Source organism: Schistocerca nitens, chromosome 4 (assembly GCF_023898315.1).
Source record: "Schistocerca nitens isolate TAMUIC-IGC-003100 chromosome 4, iqSchNite1.1, whole genome shotgun sequence".
Classification (NCBI taxonomy): Eukaryota; Metazoa; Arthropoda; class Insecta; order Orthoptera; family Acrididae; genus Schistocerca; species Schistocerca nitens.
In genome coordinates this window covers 932,227,099-932,246,512 of record NC_064617.1, presented here as the reverse complement: position 1 = coordinate 932,246,512, position 19,414 = coordinate 932,227,099, and the positions used below count along the sequence as shown (strand labels likewise).

At 44.0% G+C, this 19,414-nt stretch overlaps 1 protein-coding gene across 1 annotated transcript; it reads left to right on the top strand.

Annotated features, from left to right (window-relative positions):
* The first annotated feature begins 2,094 nt into the window (after positions 1-2,094).
* LOC126252676 (piggyBac transposable element-derived protein 4-like) lies at positions 2,095-17,917 on the top strand. The gene is made up of 2 exons (XM_049953579.1): positions 2,095-3,407; positions 17,536-17,917. Exons 1-2 carry the CDS (start codon positions 2,095-2,097, stop codon positions 17,915-17,917), a joined length of 1,695 nt encoding a protein of 564 aa, XP_049809536.1.
* Positions 17,918-19,414: the final 1,497 nt, after the last annotated feature.

The following is a 19,414-nucleotide window of genomic DNA, read 5'->3' as shown; positions in this document are numbered from 1 at the left end:
CCGCTGTTGTCCGTGCCAGAGATGGACATAAAGCTATTAGGTAGATGGCCATAATATTCTGGCTGAACAGTGTATATAATCACTGGTGAATCAGTCATTAGGGTCTCAGTTTCCCAAAAATTATTGTGAGCCAGTTTTGTTACAGTTTTGTAACCATTGTTGTTGTTGTGGTCTTCAGTCCAGAGACTGGTCTGATGCAGTTCTCCATGCTACTCTATCCTGCGCAAGCTGCTTCATCTCCCAGTACCTACTGCAACCTACATCCTTCTGAATCTGCTTAGTGTATTCACCTCTTGGTCTCCCTCTACGATTTTTACCCTCCACGCTGCCCTCCAATACTAAATTAGTGATACCTTGATGCCTCCCTTCTTCTAGTCAAGTTGTGCCACAAATTTCTCTTCTCCCCAATTCTATTCAATACCTCCTTATTAGTTATGTGGTCTACCCATCTAATCTTCAGCATTCTTCTGTAGCATCACATTTCGAAAGCTTCTATTCTCTTCTTGTCTAAACTATTTATCGTCCATGTTTCACTTCCATACATGGCTACACTCCACACAAATACTATCAGAAACGACTTCCTGACACTTAAATCTATACTCGACGTTAACAAATTTCTCTTCTTCAGAAACAATTTCCTTGCCATTGCCAGTCTACATTTTATATCCTCTCTACTTCGACCATCATCAGTTATTTTGCTCCCCGAATAGCAAAACTCCTTTACTACTTTAAGTGTCTCATTTCCTAATCTAATTCCCTCAGCATCACCCGATTTAATTCGATTACATTCCATTATCCTAGTTTTTCTTTTGTTGATATTCATCTTATATCCCCCTTTCAAGACACTGTCCATTCCGTTCAACTGCTCTTCCAGGTCCTTTGCTGTCTCTGACAGAAACCATAATGGGCACTACACATGTAATTCTGTGTGCACATATCCAGTATCCAGAGCCAGCCAGTAGCACCAGGTGCTTACAATGGTGACGAAGGATAATTTTTTAAATTTTAATTCATCAGTCCCCTCACTGTTTTCATGATGCCTCCATTTTTTACTTTCTTTCCTGACTAACTGCCACCTGACTCACGGGGGCGGAATTATTAAGCATAAAGGACTCCACTGTTAACTAGAAAGGAGAATCTAACTTCTCGAGCTCATGCGTTGTCCATGAAAGGGAAGGTTCAGAGTTTCAATCTTTCAGGAAGTTTCAAAACAGCGCACACTCCACTATAGAATCTGAGGAGCTCAAGGCCCGTTGCCTTTTTATGTCACCAGCAGTATAGGTCTCATTACTTTTGTCTAAGTGACGTTTAATTACATCAAGAAAGTGACTTTTCTCTGTTTCTGTCGGAGTTGAGGATGAACTTACTTAAAAATTAAACTGGTGGTGAACAGTGAGGTATCGACGAACTTGGTGCAGAAGTTCCTCTCACGCCACTGAGTGATTTGGGGAATTTTACGAATATCGAATTCTGTGTGTAGCACTGTAGTTGGTAGAGAAGGATCAGTGGCAGAACGTAAAAATATATTCCCACTACTATGCCAGACAATCTTTAGTTCGGGACATTCAAGACCTGATAGCTGAAAAGACAATATAAAAGTTAAATTAAAAATAAAAAAACGACACATAAAGCCTCTAAAATGTAAGAAAATAATGCGTATTGTCCGTCTGAGTTTAACCCTCTAATGCATACTGTAGCTGATAAGCTACAGACCTCATTTCTTCGATTTATTCCATATGGAGAAACATTTTCGATCAAATTCGTTATGTAGCTAAGTGTATACACTCCGCTGCAGTTTCTAGTAGTTCTTCATAGCGATCATAGATGGCAGGACGAGCTGAAGTAGTTCGACAGTGAGCTGTGTGGACGTACTGCCAAGTGTGTGTTTTGGCGGAAAGTTGAGGTGTGTTTTTGGTGTTTGTGCACTGATTTCTGGGTTTGAAAATTACTTTTTCATTTTGAAAACGTAAGTAGATATGGTGTAAACAGTTAATTCGAGTGTCTTTGCGATAGATTTGAAATGAGGCCTGTTTTTGTGTATGTAGCTTATCAGCTACATTTTTCATTTACTGCATTTCAGGCGCTGACGTAAAAATGTCTCGAAAGAGTCAAGAAGAAATGCTTATGGAATGGTTAGAGATTCCACTAAGCAGTGATGACGATCTTGAGTGTTTCTCTGACGATTCCATTCAAGATGAGACATATGTTGCTCCAGAATCTGTTGATTGTGATAGTGACAGTAGTGACGAAGAAAGTCAAGTACCAGTAATTAGGACTGAAGATGTTTCTGGAACAAGACAATCTGATGTTATAATGAAGGAATCGACGTCACAGTTGTCTGATAATGCTCTGAAACTGCCATGCAGCAGCAAAAATGTTACTAAAAACAGCAGGAGTGTGGTTTGGAAAGATAAACAGTTGATTATTCCCGAACTGCAGTCAAAATTTCATGGCAATACTTCGTTACCAGAAGAAGTAATAAACTTAAATACTCCATACCAATTCTTCAAACATATATTTCCATCTAAATTGTTTGATCTAATTGTCGAACAGTCTCATAGATACAGTGTGCAGTGTAATCCTGATAGACCAATAGATTTATCCTGTGATGACATAAAAAAATTTATAGGCATCTGTCTCGTAATGTCAATAGTTCATGTACCTAATACGAGGGATTACTGGGGAGAAGTTACTGGTACTCATCTGATCAAGACAACAATGACAGTGAATCAGTATGAGCAAATACGTAAGTTTCTTCACTTCAATGACAACAGTGCAATGATACCCAGGGGTGAAAAAGGTCATGATAGACTCTTCAAGATAAGACCCATAATAGAATTGATGAGATCTCGGTTTCAAACAATACCTGTTGAGGAGTGTGTTTCTGTTGATGAACAGATATGTTCAACAAAGGCTAGAAGTTGTTTGAAACAATACATGCCAAACAAGCCTCATAAATATGGATACAAATTATTTGTTATTAGTGGCATATCTGGTTATGCCCACGATTTTGAGATTTTCACTGGAGATGAAAATGAACCAGAAAAAAGAGTGACTGGGGAGGAAGACTTGGGAGCAAGTGCAAATGTTGTAGTTCGACTCAGTAGGATACTACCAAGAAATATGAACCACACACTGTACTGTGACAATTATTACACAAGTCTGCCACTGCTTGTATGGTTACATAAACAAGGAATTTACTCACTTGGGACAGTCAGAAGAAACAGAGTGCCAGACTGCAAGCTCCCTTCAGAAGCTGAGCTGAAGAAAATGGCACGAGGTGCATCAGTAGAGCGCGTCGCAACAGTGGATGGTGTCGACATATCAAATGTAGTGTGGAAAGATAACAAGAGTGTGATGTTGCTTTCTACACTTGCTGGACAGCAGCCTATTCATGAAGCAGGGAGGTATGACAAAAAAACAAAGTCAAGAATAACAATACCTTGTCCACAAATAATTAAGCTCTACAATAAACATATGGGAGGTGTTGACCTTCTTGACAGCATAATGGGTCGACATAAAATTCTTGTGAAAAGTCGAAAATGGTATATAAGATTGTTTTACCATCTCCTGGACATGGGAGTAGTCAATTCCTGGCTGTTGTATAGGAGAGTAGCAGAAACCAAAGGGATTAGGAGAACTATGAAACTCTCCGAATTTCGAATGGAAATTGCTCACTGTTTGTGTCGCTCAGGTCAAACGTCAGCAAAACGTGGAAGGCCAAGTAATGAACTCGAAAACCAAATACAAGCTAAGAAGACAAAGGGGCCCACAGCACATGTACCTCCACAAGATGTAAGGCTGGATCAAGTAGGTCACCTGCCTTCGTACTTGCAAGTGAGACAGAGGTGCAAAATGCCAGGATGCAAGGGATTTTCCTGGGTTCAGTGTAATAAATGTGCAGTTGCATTGTGTTTGCACAAACAAAAGAACTGTTTTCAAACTTTTCATGTAAAGTGATTATCACATGCTTGGGTACAAACCTGTTGGAACTAGATACCTTATTGTTCATATATAAAAGTGTATAAAATATACAATAAATGCTCAATATTTACAACATTAATGTCCTATTTATTATTTTAGGATTTTTCCCTTCCTATGCAAAGTATTTAATCATAATCAACAATTAAATTACGAGAGATTTGGTCAAAATTGAGGGAGCAAAATAAGCACATTTATTGTGGCTCGTAAGGTGTTAACTCAAAATGTAGCTGATCAGCTACAAAGCGATTTTCAACAATAGTGCTTTGTTAATTTAATTTAAAAAATTTTTCAATATTTTTTTCGAAATGTAGGCACTATAAACTAAACATGGTAATTTTTACAGCTTGAAATAAAAAATCATGCATTTAAGGGTTAAGGTAAGTGGTAATATTTTTATCCAAGCGTTGTCGCGTCAGAGGGCCGCTAAGTAAGATTATTTTCATTATTACTCATTATTACTCTTCTGTTTGGCGACATCTCTTCCAGACTTGTGTGCCCACCATCCATACCTAGCGAAGTTATAATTAATTATATAAATTATGAAGACCAATTCACCTTTAATTAGCCCAATCTTGTTAAAGAATAGATTTACCTATTTATTCTATATGATATTTTTACATAATTACATACGAACTTAATTTCATGCATTAACCTGTCTTACGAGGCCTATGTCCTGCAGTGGTGTGATGATAGCGTACTAACTCGCGCTTCCTTAAACCGCGAGTCCGAGTCGCGGTGTGCGTGAGGCGAGCCAGGTGCGCCGAAGCGAACGGGTGGTCGTCTGAGGGCAAGCGTCGTCTACGATTGCGCCTATATTTCGAATTTTTCGGAGTAAATTAATTAAAACTTAGACTCAACGATTCGATAATGTTGTTTTGATATTTCTCTACGTTGCCTAGTTAGCTTACTTGTATTTAAATTCCATAGTTTACCATTTTTAGATGTATTGTGTTTTTTGATTTGATTTAATTCACCTCGCGCTCCCCCGACGCGACGACGCGTAGATCAAACATTACTACTTATATGAAACTTAAAGGGGCAGTACATACTGTTTTTTACTTTTTAGACTTTTTAATGTAAATTTTATTTAATGCTCTTCAAACTTTGTATTTTGCTAGTAGACACAGTACGATAGACATTTTGTTCCCACATTTAACAAATAGTCTCGAGGACGAAACATGAAACTGCGACCCGAGATCTTGCCTCGCCAGAATCTGCGTATTCTGATAAATATTACTACAGTTTCAAGATTTTGGCAATGCAATATTTAAAAACATTTATACATTTAGGAAACTTTGCAGTTCTCACTTGTAGCAACTGTTAATAATTAAAATGCATTAAACAGTATCATCGTATTTTACCACTGCCGCTTATGCTTTTTTTTAATTTACAAATGTATTCATTGACTATGTTTTAGTATATATTTAGTTAATTTAGGTTAAGCAGTGGTGCCAATTCTAAATCAAATCGGAAGAAAGTGGGCTGCCATTCTGCTCTGTTGCAATAGGGTGGTTAAATTATTAGGACAAAAATCATCTGATTTGATACTGAATTGTAGATCCGAAAAATAACTACAAAAATATCTGCGAGAGTATATGTTTATCTTTCATAGCTGAGTCACAATCACCATTTTTCTGCTTTGAAAGTGCTGAAACGGGCGACTTCAAAAGATGAAAATCATCGTTGTTGATTCACCAAAAGAGAGGAACATACGTCCTCGCGGACGTTTATTTAGATCTTCTTGAGCTCTAAAATCTGGTACCACGTAACCTGTTGTAGCTCTTATGTGTTACGTAGCGTATATCAAGAGTGCGCTGGCGGAAAACATTTTTACTTAATTTAGGTGATTAAATTTAAACGTCCCAAAAGACTTTGCTAAGAACCGTCCCCATTAAACCAGTAAATCAACTTAAAAAAGAATAAAAACTAGATCTTACGTTTGGGAGCTACAGTTCCACTGACAGATAACACACGTTAAACTTATAAGACCCCTCAGTTTGCCTGAGGGTTAAAAATGGATGCTGGCAGAACTTTGGAGACCAAGCGCACTGACGACGAACAGATAGATGAAATTCACGCAGAAGTCAGGTGTGAATCGCTACGTGAAGCAAATGCCAAAAAAAGGTCTAGCAAATAAATAATGCTAGGAAGCAGCGACAAACCTCAATAAAATGTTTTCACGGGCCAAACGGGTTAGTTTACGACTCACGACATAGAATTGTGGCTATGCCTAATTCGTCTGAACTCCAGATTACCACCGGCAACACTAATGGCCAAAAAAGCGAACTTGGCAGGGAGATGGTCATCGGGACAGGTTCAAGAACTTTTAGAGCGCAAATCCCAACATATTTTCCGGATATTTGACAATATCAAACCGCTACAACCTAAGTAGCTGCTCCTTTTTTTTTTTTTTTTTTTTCAGTCTACCGACTGGTTTGATGCGGCCCGCCACGAATTCCTTTCCTGTGCTAACCTCTTCATCTCAGAGTAGCACTTGCAACCTATGTCCTCAATTATTTGCTTGACGTATTCCAATCCCTGTCTTCCTGTTCAGTTTTTGCCCTCTACAGCTCCCTCTAGTACCATGGAAGTCATTCCCTCATGTCTTAGCAGATGTCCTATCATCCTGTCCCTTCTCCTTATCAGTGTTTTCCACATATTCCTTTCCTCTCCGATTCTGCGTAGAACCTTCTCATTCCTTACCTTATCAGTCCACCTAATTTTCAACATTCGTCTATAGCACCACATCTAAAATGCTTCAATTCTCTTCTGTTCCGGTTTTCCCACAGTCCATGTTTCACTACCATAGTAGTGTAGCATAATTAATAGAAAAAGCTGGCAATAGTGCCAAAAACGTTCAGATAAATATGGATCCAAAAACGAGCCCTTTACGAGATACGCTGCATGACAAAAAAAGAAAAAAAAGCAGAGAGAAAGAAAAAGCACCCAGAAAGGGATGAGGAAACGAAATGGAACTTCATGGGTTGGGAAGGTACAGGGTGTTTCAAAAATGACCGGTATATTTGAAACGGCAATAAAACCTAAACGAGCAGCGATAGAAATACACCGTTTGTTGCAATATGCTTGGGACAACAGTACATTTTCAGGCAGACAAACTTTCGAAATTACAGTAGTTACAATTTTCAACAACAGATGGCGCTGCGGTCTGGGAAACTATAGTACGATATTTTCCACATATCCACCATGCGTAGCAATAATATGGCTAGTCTCTGAATGAAATTACCCGAAACCTTTGACAACGTGTCTGGCGGAATGGCTTCACATGCAGATGAGCTGTACTGCTTCAGCTGTTCAATTGTTTCTGGATTCTGGCGGTACACCTGGTCTTTCAAGTGTCCCCACAGAAAGAAGTCACATGGGGTTCATGTCTGGCGAATAGGGAGGCCAATCCACGCCGCCTCCTGTATGTTTCGGATAGCCCAAAGCAATCACACGATCATCGAAATATTCATTCAGGAAATTAAAGACGCCGGCCGTGCGATGTGGCCGGGCACCATCTTGCATAAACCACGAGGTGTTCGCAGTGTCGTCTAAGGCGGTTTGTACCGCCACAAATTCACGAAGAATGTCCAGATAGCGTGATGCGGTAATCGTTTCGGATCTGAAAAATGGGCCAATGATTCCTTTGGAAGACATGGCGGCCCAGACCAGTACTTTTTGAGGATGCAGGGACGATGGGACTGCAACATGGGGCCTTTCGGTTCCCCATATGCGCCAGTTCTGTTTATTGACGAAGCCGTCCAGGTAAAAATAAGCTTCGTCAGTAAACCAAATGCTTCCCACATGCATATTGCCGTCATCAATCCTGTCCACTATATCGTTAGCGAATGTCTCTCGTGCAGCAATGGTAGCGGCGCTGAGGGGTTGCCGCGTTTGAATTTTGTATGGATAGAGGTGTAAACTCTGGCGCATGAGACGATACGTGGACGTTGGCGTCATTTGGACCGCAGCTGCAACACGGCGAACGGAAAACCGAGGCCGCTGTTGGATCACCTGCTGCACTAGCTGCGCGTTGCCCTCTGTGGTTGCCGTACGCGGTCGCCCTACCTTTCCAGCACGTTCATCCGTCACGTTCCCAGTCCGTTGAAATTTTTCAAACAGATCCTTTATTGTATCTCTTTTCGGTCCTTTGGTTACATTAAACCTCCGTTGAAAACTTCGTCTTGTTGCAACAACACTGTGTTCTAGGCGGTGGAATTCCAACACCAGAAAAATCCTCTGTTCTAAGGAATAAACCATGTTGTCTACAGCACACTTGCACGTTGTGAACAGCACACGCTTACAGCAGAAAGACGACGTACAGAATGGCGCACCCACAGACTGCGTAGTCTTCTATATCTTTCACATCACTTGCAGCGCCATCTGTTGTTGAAAATTGTAACTACTGTAATTTCGAAAGTTTGTCCGCCTGAAAATGTACTGTTGTCCCAAGCATATTGCAACAAACGGTGTATTTCTATCGCTGCTCGTTTAGTTTTTATTGCCGTTTCAAATATACCGGTCATTTTTGAAACACCCTGTACGAGAAGTTATTTCACTGATTGCAAAATCGATTCACATTTGCAAAGGAATTGGCAGTATAAGCCCTTCTTATCAGTATTACGTTACACCTCTTCTGACCTGGATGCAAGCACTGATTCGGTTGGCAATGGTATCAAGAAGCCGCTGTAGCCCTTCCTGATGCAACTTGGCCCACAGCTGTTGTAGCTCGTCATTGATATCCTTGATGTTCGAGGTGGTCTCACAGAAGTCCTATCGGGGAAGAATCTGGCGATCGTACTAAGCGCAGAGTACCTCAGCATCACTAGACAGTTCAGAGACACACATCACGTGTGGACGCGAGCATTGTCCTGTTGAAAAATGGCACCACGGCATTGTCGCTTGCCAGGTAACAAGTGAGGACGTGAGACGTCCGTGATGTACCGCCGTGCTGTCAGAGTCCTCTCTGTCACCACCAGCGTACACATGAAGTCACACCCAGTGTCTCCCCACACCGTGGCCCCAGGAATAACACCGCTGTGCCTCTCCAACACATTAGAGGAAGGGCCCTCTCCTCAGTCGTCGCTATACTCGCCGTAGACGGCCATCCAGGCTAGTGCAGAGCCGCGATTCATCGCTGAAGACAGTGCGACGCCATTCGTCAGCAATCCATGCTTCCCTGTCACAGCACCACTCCCAACGCAGCCGTATGTGTTGTGGTGTCACCTGCTGCCTGCACATGGTGTGGCAGTCCGAACTGTCGTAGAAGGAGTCCATCACTTGTTCTTGGACGGCAGTCGCAGACGTGAAGGCATTACGACGTGCTTTGTGCATAACAAGGCGATTCTGGTGGTCAGATGTGGTCGTCAGGAACATCAACGACGAGTATGGCTGCCTTCACATACCCGTGCAGTCCAAATGCCCCACAAATATGGATATCGAACGATTTGACAGCCGGTCGAATGGAGACCCACAATGAGGCCTCTTTCAAACTCTGTCAGCTGCTGACAACGCCATCTCACACGACATCTCCGTGTCATACACAGTGATCACTCAATATCTGAAGTTGTTCACGCCCCTTATATACCTTATGATCCCTGATAACAACACTAAACCCGAAAAACACTAATGTACTCCGGTAGCCCTTATACGTGTGACAGAGAGTTGCAACTCTAATCGTTTACATACCCGCCGATATTGTGCACACGTAAGAATTTACATTGACATCCGACCCTGTCGTTTTTTTTTTTTTTTTTTTTTTTTTTTTTTTTGTGTGTCGCTACAAGCCGCCATTGACTTCATTTGTCGTAAACATTATCCTCTACTCGTTGAGCACGAGAAGCGGTCCGCCCTGTGATGTTGTCTGTAGAACTGAATTTTTAAGAGTGGTGGAGCAGTAATCAAACCATAGGTGCAGGGCGGACAGGGTAGATATGTAGTACAGTCTGGCCAGTGTCGGAGGCAGTCACAGTGGGACGTTACAGCAACGAAGTGTGTGCAGCACATGTTGCATATGGTAAGTTTGACGGCAGTGCATAGTCGGATGCATGTTTGTAGCGACACAAATAGCCTAGTCGAATTGAAACCGAAAGTCTTACATTTACAAGGAGCCATCCGAGTCTCTGACAACAGCAGAGATACGCATGTAGCAGCAGAGTAGGAAGGGCCTGCACTCAATACACCCGAAGTTTTAGATATGGTCTTGACAACAGTACGACACTCACCAGGAACTTGGACAAGGAAAGCGTTTGCACAAGGGGTTGCACCAAACCACACTCTCATATGGAGAAAAAAAAATGGCTCTGAGCACTATGGGACTTAACATCTATGGTCATCAGTCCCCTAGAACTTAGAACTACTTAAACCTAACTAACCTACGGACAGCACACAACACCCAGCCATCACGAGGCAGAGAAAATCCCTGACCCCGCCGGGAATCGAACCCGGGAACCCTGGCGAGGGAAGCGAAAACGCTACCGCACGACCACGAGATGCGGGCTCTCATATGGAGAATTTTGTATCGCGCCTACCTGGGTTTGCGCAGGAATGTATTTATTCCAATTCTGTTACATCTACATCTACATCCATACTCCGCAAGCCACCCGACGGTGTGTGGCGGAGGGTACCCTGAGTACCTCTATCGGTTCTCCCTTCTATTACAGTCTCGTATTGTTCGTGGAAAGAAGGATTGTCGGTATGCTTCTGTGTGGGCTCTAATCTCTCTGATTTTATCCTCATGGTCTCTTCGCGAGATATGCGTAGGACGGAGCAATATACTGCTTGACTCCTCGGTGAAAGCATGTTCTCGAAACTTCAACAAAAGCCAGTACCTAGCTACTGAGCGTCTCTCCTGCAGAGCCTTCCACTGGAGTTTATCTATCATCTCCGTAACGCTTTCGCGATTACTAAATGATCCTGTAACGAAGCGCGCTGCTCTCCGTTGGATCTTCTCTATCTCTTCTATCAACTCTACCTGGTACGAATCCCACACTGCTGAGCAGTATTCAAGCAGTGGGCGAACAAGCGTACTGTCCTGTTAGTCCATCTCCTCGCTCCCCTCTCCATTCCCACCTCTCATCTCCATCCCCTCTTGCCCCTCTGTCTGACCATCTGCTCCTCCTTTTTTCTCTGTCCATTTGCTCCTACCTCCTCTGTCCGTCTCCTCCTTAACCAGTCCATCTCCTCTTCCTTCGCCATGACCCTCCCTCTGCACATGTCATCCTCTCCTGTATCTGTATCAATCTCCTCCTACCCCATCTCTGTCTGTCCACCTCTTCGTCTCCCGTTCTCTCTCCACATTCTCACCCCCACCTCAATAGGAGGTTGCTGGTTCTTAACCCCATAGTATTTCTTTCCGGATAGTAAGTAATTGATCCAGGGGTTTAAGAAGAGTTTTTTATCGGCATATTTGTCCGCGTACACATGTATCACATATATTTGTCATGTATCACTGATAAGAGTATTTGTACCCATATTTCACCTACATCTCTGGCTAATTTCGTCCTGCAGTTTAGTTTTCACGCAGCTAAGAGATTATGACGTCATATCTTCTGATATATATATCGTACAGTGATATAATTTTGTAGGTACATCCAACAGTGTGTGTGGATACTGTATGCGAAATGTCTGAAATGTCTTGCAAATAGAGTTACTAGCAAAGAAGTGATAAATTTAAACGTCATGCATGATGCAGTAGTTCTTTACGTATCTCTGCGTCCATGACGTCATATCTCCTGAACCATGTGCCGTACGATGATACAATTTTGCAGGATCATTCAGTGGTGTATGTGAATACTATATGCAAAGTGTGTCGCGAATATAATTAGTAGTAAAGAAGTAACAAATTAAAATGCCTTGCCTGATGCGGCAATTTTACCTACAAACAGCGAAAATGTAGTAAGAGACAAACGTTATTCATTTTATAATTTTGAGAAGGTTGCCATCGAGGAAAAATTTGTAAAGGTCTGAAATTATGTGTAAAGTTTTTTGCAAGTTACTAAGTGCTCCAATTGTCAAATACTCAATTAATAAAGTCTGGGTATTTGAGCGCCGTGCACTACACACCTTTTTCACCTCCACTCCCTCTGACAGGTAGGTGGCGATTCTTTCCAGACAGTTAGTGATTTGTAGAGCAAGTTTGGTTGAAATCTTCGAGCGGTTTAGGAGGAGATGTGGAACATACATACGTACCCATACACATGTACATTCATTTTTAAAACATGTATGGATTCACTGTACCATGACAATGTCCAGCGAGTTCAATCTCTTAGTGAAAGGGACTTATCCTAGAGTGCAGAGGATACAACAGCATGCTGCTGTTAAGCACAAGTAACATTTCATTTACAGACGAAACGGGGCCACACGCTTTGGTATTTTTAAATTACAGAATACACAGCTATGGAGTGCATAAACCCATATGATGTTAGAGTCACCGAACCTGTCAAACTTTCACTGAATGTGCGTCTAGGAATGATAGGTGATCGTCTCAAAGGACCACTCTGTTTCAGCGGCAAAATTTTCCAAATAGCTTGACGATATTCCGTTTGTGGAATGTGGTACGTGGGTCGCCGGCACGTTTTGGTGCTGTTGTACGTCGATGTCGAAGCCGCCAGTAGAGTCCAAGGCGAACAGAGCAAGCACGCCTGTGCTTCGGCTTCCAAGGTCACCTGACATCAGCCCCTGGGTTTTTCAGTGCAGCGTTATCTCAAAATAGAAGGGTATACCACTCCAGTTGATCAGGTTGAAGAACAATAGCGAGCCTTGTCAAGTCTTGCGGCAAGAGTGAATTGTCTCACGTAACGTGCACAAGAAGTATTGTATTTATTGTTAACGTAGGCCATGAATGAAATTTGTTGCAGATATATGGGGCCTTGACCGAAAAGCTTAGGTTTAAAATAAATTTCTATTGACTAGGACAGTATTTCTTACTGAAGTCAGAGGCAGCTTGTAACCACATATCAGTTGGTTTGTGGACCGACGTTTACTGGACCGATTTTGGTTCTGTTATCATGTGCTTTCAACTGTGTCAATTGTTCGTATTAATTATTATGAAGCCTGCATACCGCCTCCTTTCGTCGTGTACCTAAACTGACGAAACTAATAAGTCATAACGTTACCAAATTGAGGGGAAGATCAGGTATTCTGGCGCAGCACGTCTGTTCGCCTGGGTTTGGGGGTATGCCGCGTCACGCCACGTAGTTGCGTGTCGCGACTTTTCTCGCCTCGCCTCGCCTCGGCTCTGCTGCCGGCACTCTGCCGCGGCGCTAGCGACACGACCGTCGACGGCGCCAGCTCTCAGCTGAATGCGGCCGCAATCAGTCGTCGCTGCCGCCCCCTCCCTCTGTGCTGGGAGCGCGCCGAGATCCGCGGGATTAAAACAATCAGTAATGGACACGCCGTAGCCGCGGCCGCGCCACACACTCAGCATAATGGACGCTTCGATCGTCCGCCCGGCTGCGGAAATTAAAAGCCACAGCGGGGGAGGTAGGAGCCAGCCAGCCAGCCAGCAGCCCAGCCAAAGGGTTAAGGGCGCCTTTGTCCGCACCAAAGCCAGCGGGCCTGCGGGACTCCGGCAGCTAAACTGCCCACCGGCGACATCAACTCCCACGGCTGGCGCTTCACAAACTGTCTGCAATATGTCGGCCGTTACGGCCCACACATCGGGCTAACTCGTAACGTTGCCTGTCGAAGGTGATGAAACATATACAAAGTGGAGAAGACTCTGCTAAGTCGCTCCTTGCGTTCATCTTGCGCGTACACCATACGGCAGCGGACGCAACATTAGGTCCTGAAACATTCAAGACCGCAGAGACGCAAATTTACACTTCAGAATGGTAACTGCTGGAAACATGTTCAGGATATAAGTATACTCTGATGGATTTAAGTCATGTGTTTCACTTATAATCGCAAAAAAATGGTTCAAATGGCTCTGAGCACTATGGGAGTTAACATCTGTGATCATCAGTCCCCTAGAACTTAGAACTACTTAAACCTAACTAACCTAAGGACATCACACACATTCATGCCCGAGGCAGGATTCGAATCTGCGACCGTAGCTTACAATCGCAGAAAATATCATCGTCATGAAATGAAGTTGCCGGCCGCTGTGGCAGAGCAGTTCTAGGAACTTCAGTCCGGAACCGCGCTCCTGCTACGGTCGCAGGTTCGAATCCTGCCTCGGGCATGGATGTGTGTCCTGTCCTTAGGTTAGTAAGGTTTAAGTAGTTCTAAGTCTCGGGGACTGATGACCTCAAAATGGTTCAAATGGCTCTCAGCACTATGGGACTTATCATCTGAGGTTATCAGTCCCCTAGAACGTACAACTACTTAAACCCAACTAACCTAAGGACATCACACACACCCATGCCCGAGGCAGGATTCAAACTTGCGACCGTAGCAGTCGCGCGGTTCCGGACTGAAGCGTCTAGAACCGCTCGGGCACGACAGTCCGGACTAGATAAAATTATGTTGCCATGGCACGAAAAAGAATTAATTAATACTGAAACATTGTTTTGTTTGTGATCAGTGTTGTTGAGAAATGTGGTAGATGAAAGGAAGTCATATGCAGTACGTCCGTACTGCCATTTAAATGCAGGGCTTTCTCTCTCTCTCTCCCCCCCCCCCCTCCACCCTTCCTCCTCCTCGCTCTCAGATAGCGTGGCGTGGCGTTGGGGGAAACACGAAGCGAGGCTGAGCGCTTTGGCACTCATTCCCCAGGCATGGCTCACGAGCCAAAATCTTGGCCGCCCCTGCTATAGACGGTAGGCGGGCGTGCTCGGCTCTCGCTGCCAGGTGCTGTATCGTGTCTTTCAGAGGACTATTATGTGAAGTTCGAATATTCTCTGCTTCGGCGCTCGCAGTACCGATAGCTTCGTCCGCTTTTTCGCGCGCGATCTTGTTTTTTTATTGACTTTAGTTGCGTTAGTAACAGAATGGTCAGAAGAAACAATGATGTTCCTAACATAAGAAGATCTACATCGTTGGTGCTTATGGGATCCAAGAGGTCCACAGCACGAAATGCCAAAAATTGCCTGAGCATACAAAGATCCAAATCGTGAGAAAAATGTTGAATTTATTACTTGCGAGGGCTGTTCAATAAACAATGATCATAGCTTTTTTATGGTCATAATTTCTCGCGCTAAAATTTAGTCTTATGATATTCTGTTAGCTTGATGTGCAACAAATACTTTCTTTAATGGTTGGTCATGGTTTATATCCTTCTGGTTTGTTTTGTTTATGTAATATTATTTATGAGCGTTTAGGTATACGAAGATTATTAATTAACAAGGGAATAATTAATTTAATACCTTAGTTTCATTGTTGGGACTCCTGGTTCCCGCCTGTGAGAGGCAGGCAAGGTCAGACACGTTCAGTATCGCCTACCGCTGCAATGAAAGTAACACGCGAGGAACAATATGCGGCTTTGAAATCCAGCTTTCGTCTCAACAAATCGTCAGCTGAGGCTTATACAGTGTTACAGGAGGCCTACGTTCTTCCCTACAGCACGGCTCGAAGGTGGTTTAAAGAGGGGAGACAATTTCAAAGGATGGTGGACGCGGTGCTCCAGTTACTGCTCTTACGGAAGAAAACATCAGCACTGCTGCTGTCATGGTGAGAGAGGATCGATGAATTACCTTGAGAACACTTTCTGAAACACTGAACATTTCATTTGGTGCCATCCATACGTTGGTAACAGAAAAATTGCACATGTTTGTGCGCGATGAGTTTCAAGTCTGTTGATTCCCGAACAAAAGGGCATTCGCGTGCAGGTCTGCATGCAGTTAAAGTTGATGTTATTACAGGAAGATCCGGAGTTTCTCTCAAATGTAATCACTGCTGATGAAACTTGGCTACATCATTTTGATCCCGAGAGCAAACAGCAAAGTTCAGTGTGAAAATCTCCATCTCCAACCCACAAAAAGCGAAAGTGGTTGCTTATGCTGGGAAAGTTACGATCATCTCTTTCTTTGATATTCATGGAATGGTTTATCAGCTTGTTGTACGTGCACACACATCAGGAACTGGACAATACTGCAGGGACGTCCTGAAAACATTGCAAGTCCATATCAGGCGCAAAAAAGGAACACATTTCCGTGAAGCAGGTTGGATGCTGTATCACGATAATGCGTGGCCGCATATTGCCAATGTTGTTGCTGAATATCTCGCAAAAATCGACTTGAAGTGCATCCCGCACCCTCCCCATAATCCGGATTTAGCCCCATGTGACTCTTTTCTATACCCTAATACGAAGGAACGCCTTCGTGGGAGGCATTATCAATCATAAGAAGCAGTGGTGAAGGGTGCGGAGGCGATTTTGAAGGACCTCTCAAAGAATGGTTTCCAGCGTGTATATGAAGACTGGCAGAAACGCTAGGACAAGTGCATCGTATTCGTGGGAGACTGCTTTGAGAAGGAGCATCAAAATTATGAGGATGAGTAAAACAAAAAAAATTGTTTATTGAACAACCCTCGTACTTTCATCCGGCTGGATCGAAGCGAAAAGACACAGCTTTTATATGTCTTTTTACTAACAAGGAACAGCACAATTGCCGGTCGGGGTGGCCGATCGGTTCTAGGCGCTACCGTCTGGAATCGCGCGACCGCTACGGTCGCAGGTTCGAATTCTGCCTCGGGCATGGATGTGTGTGATGTCCATAGATTAGTTAGGTTTAATTAGTTCTAAGTTCTAGGGGACTGATGACCTCAGAAGTTAAGTCCCATAGTGCTCAGAGCCATTTTAACCATTTTGAACAATTATTTTTCTTAAAAGTAATCCAATTCAGATATTATGCTGACCTACATAAAATTAAAAGTGTATTAAAAAACTGATTTTTCCCTTGTCTTGTGTTCAAGAGGATTGCAATTACATTATAGATGTGTCATTGTTATTTTAAGATGTAGTGACGAAATCAATAAAAATCGGCGTTTCTCCTCTATAACATTTTATCAAGTAGCAGTTGTGACAATTCATATTTATATTTTACATTGCACCTGCTGACAACCCGACTTTGCCCAGGTGTTTACTTTGCCAATTTTCTATTAGCAGTTTTCTATTAGAAACGAAAACAAAAAATTAACTACAGTATCAAACAAATTTCATTTCGACACATTCGTGAAAACGCCTTTGAAATCGTGAAACAGTCATAAAAAGATATATGCACAATGCATAAATGTATGAGCGCAGTATCCCGATCAGTTTCTGTATGCTGAGCCCCGCTGCTTCGCGTGTCTACAACGCGTTTCTTTAAATGTCTCTATGGAAACGCCTCTCCATAGCTCTATAGGCGGCCATTGTTTTCGCCTACAGCCGTTTGCGCTTCACTGTTGAAACCTGTCAAAAGTGCTGCCGGGTGGCATGGATTTCCTTAAGCTGATTCAACTGTACGACTGTCTTAGTTCCAAAGAATATATGTACAGTAGAGCGTCGATAATCCGAACGTCGGCCAACCGAACGACCGCTTAACCGAACTGTGTGCTCGCTCGCCTCGCGCCTGTTACTCTCTTAAGAAATCATAAGAATATTGACTTGAAAAACGCGTCCTACATGATCAGCGCAGCATGGAATAGTGTAAAGGAAGAGAATTTGAAGAAAGCCTGGAATAAAATTTTTGACACAGAAGAAAAATCACAAGGTCTGATTGAAAATGACGAACAGAATGATATCTCCGAAATTCTCGGTATGCTAAAAGAAATATATTGCCACGAATGTGATGAAGAAGACGTTCATGAATGGATGAATATCGATGATGAAGATCCAGGACACCAGATCATGCAGGACAGCGAGATTGTAAACGTCGTCAATGATAAAGATGACGCCGCCAGTATCGCATCAATCAGTGCTCCAGAAAGTGAAGATGAAAGTATACCAACAGCTTCTGAGGCGTTCACTTGTTTAGATACTGCCTTGCGCTGGATTGAAGCCCAAGATATATGAATCCGTAATGAAAAAAGTACGTGACTTAGCTGCTCATAAGCGTGTAAGCTTGCTTCGACAGACCAAAATAAAGGATTTTTTTAAACGTTAATTTTGTATACTGTGTGTATTGTTCATGCAAAATGCGTATGTAATATGTATATATTTTTGTTTAATAAATTGTGCCACATACTACACTCCTGGAAATGGAAAAAAGAACACATTGACACCGGTGTGTCGGACCCACCATACTTGCTCCGGACACTGCGAGAGGGCTGTACAAGCAATGATCACACGCACGGCACAGCGGACACACCAGGAACCGCGGTGTTGGCCGTCGAATGGCGCTAGCTGCGCAGCATTTGTGCACCGCCGCCGTCAGTGTCAGCCAGTTTGCCGTGGCATACGGAGCTCCATCGCAGTCTTTAACACTGGTAGCATGCCGCGACAGCGTGGACGTGAACCGTATGTGGAGTTGACGGACTTTGAGCGAGGGCGTATAGTGGGCATGCGGGAGGCCGGGTGGACGTACCGCCGAATTGCTCAACACGTGGGGCGTGAGGTCTCCACAGTACATCGATGTTGTCGCCAGTGGTCGGCGGAAGGTGCACGTGCCCGTCGACCTGGGACCGGACCGCAGCGACGCACGGATGCACGCCAAGACCGTAGGATCCTACGCAGTGCCGTAGGGGACCGCACCGCCACTTCCCAGCAAATTAGGGACACTGTTGCTCCTGGGGTATCGGCGAGGACCATTCGCAACCGTCTCCATGAAGCTGGGCTACGGTCCCGCACACCGTTAGGCCGTCTTCCGCTCACGCCCCAACATCGTGCAGCCCGCCTCCAGTGGTGTCGCGACAGGCGTGAATGGAGGGACGAATGGAGACGTGTCGTCTTCAGCGATGAGATTCGCTTCTGCCTTGGTGCCAATGATGGTCGTATGCGTGTTTGGCGCCGTGCAGGTGAGCGCCACAATCAGGACTGCATACGACCGAGGCACACAGGGCCAACACCCGGCATCATGGTGTGGGGAGCGATCTCCTACACTGGCCGTACACCACTGGTGATCGTCGAGGGGACACTGAATAGTGCACGGTACATCCAAACCGTCATCGAACCCATCGTTCTACCATTCCTAGACCGGCAAGGGAACTTGCTGTTCCAACAGGACAATGCACGCCCGCATGTATCCCGTGCCACCCAACGTGCTCTAGAAGGTGTAAATCAACTACCCTGGCCAGCAAGATCTCCGGATCTGTCCCCCATTGAGCATGTTTGGGACTGGATGAAGCGTCGTCTCACGCGGTCTGCACGTCCAGCACGAACGCTGGTCCAACTGAGGCGCCAGGTGGAAATGGCATGGCAAGCCGTTCCACAGGACTACATCCAGCATCTCTACGATCGTCTCCATGGGAGAATAGCAGCCTGCATTGCTGCGAAAGGTGGATATACACTGTACTAGTGCCGACATTGTGCATGCTCTGTTGCCTGTGTCTATGTGCCTGTGGTTCTGTCAGT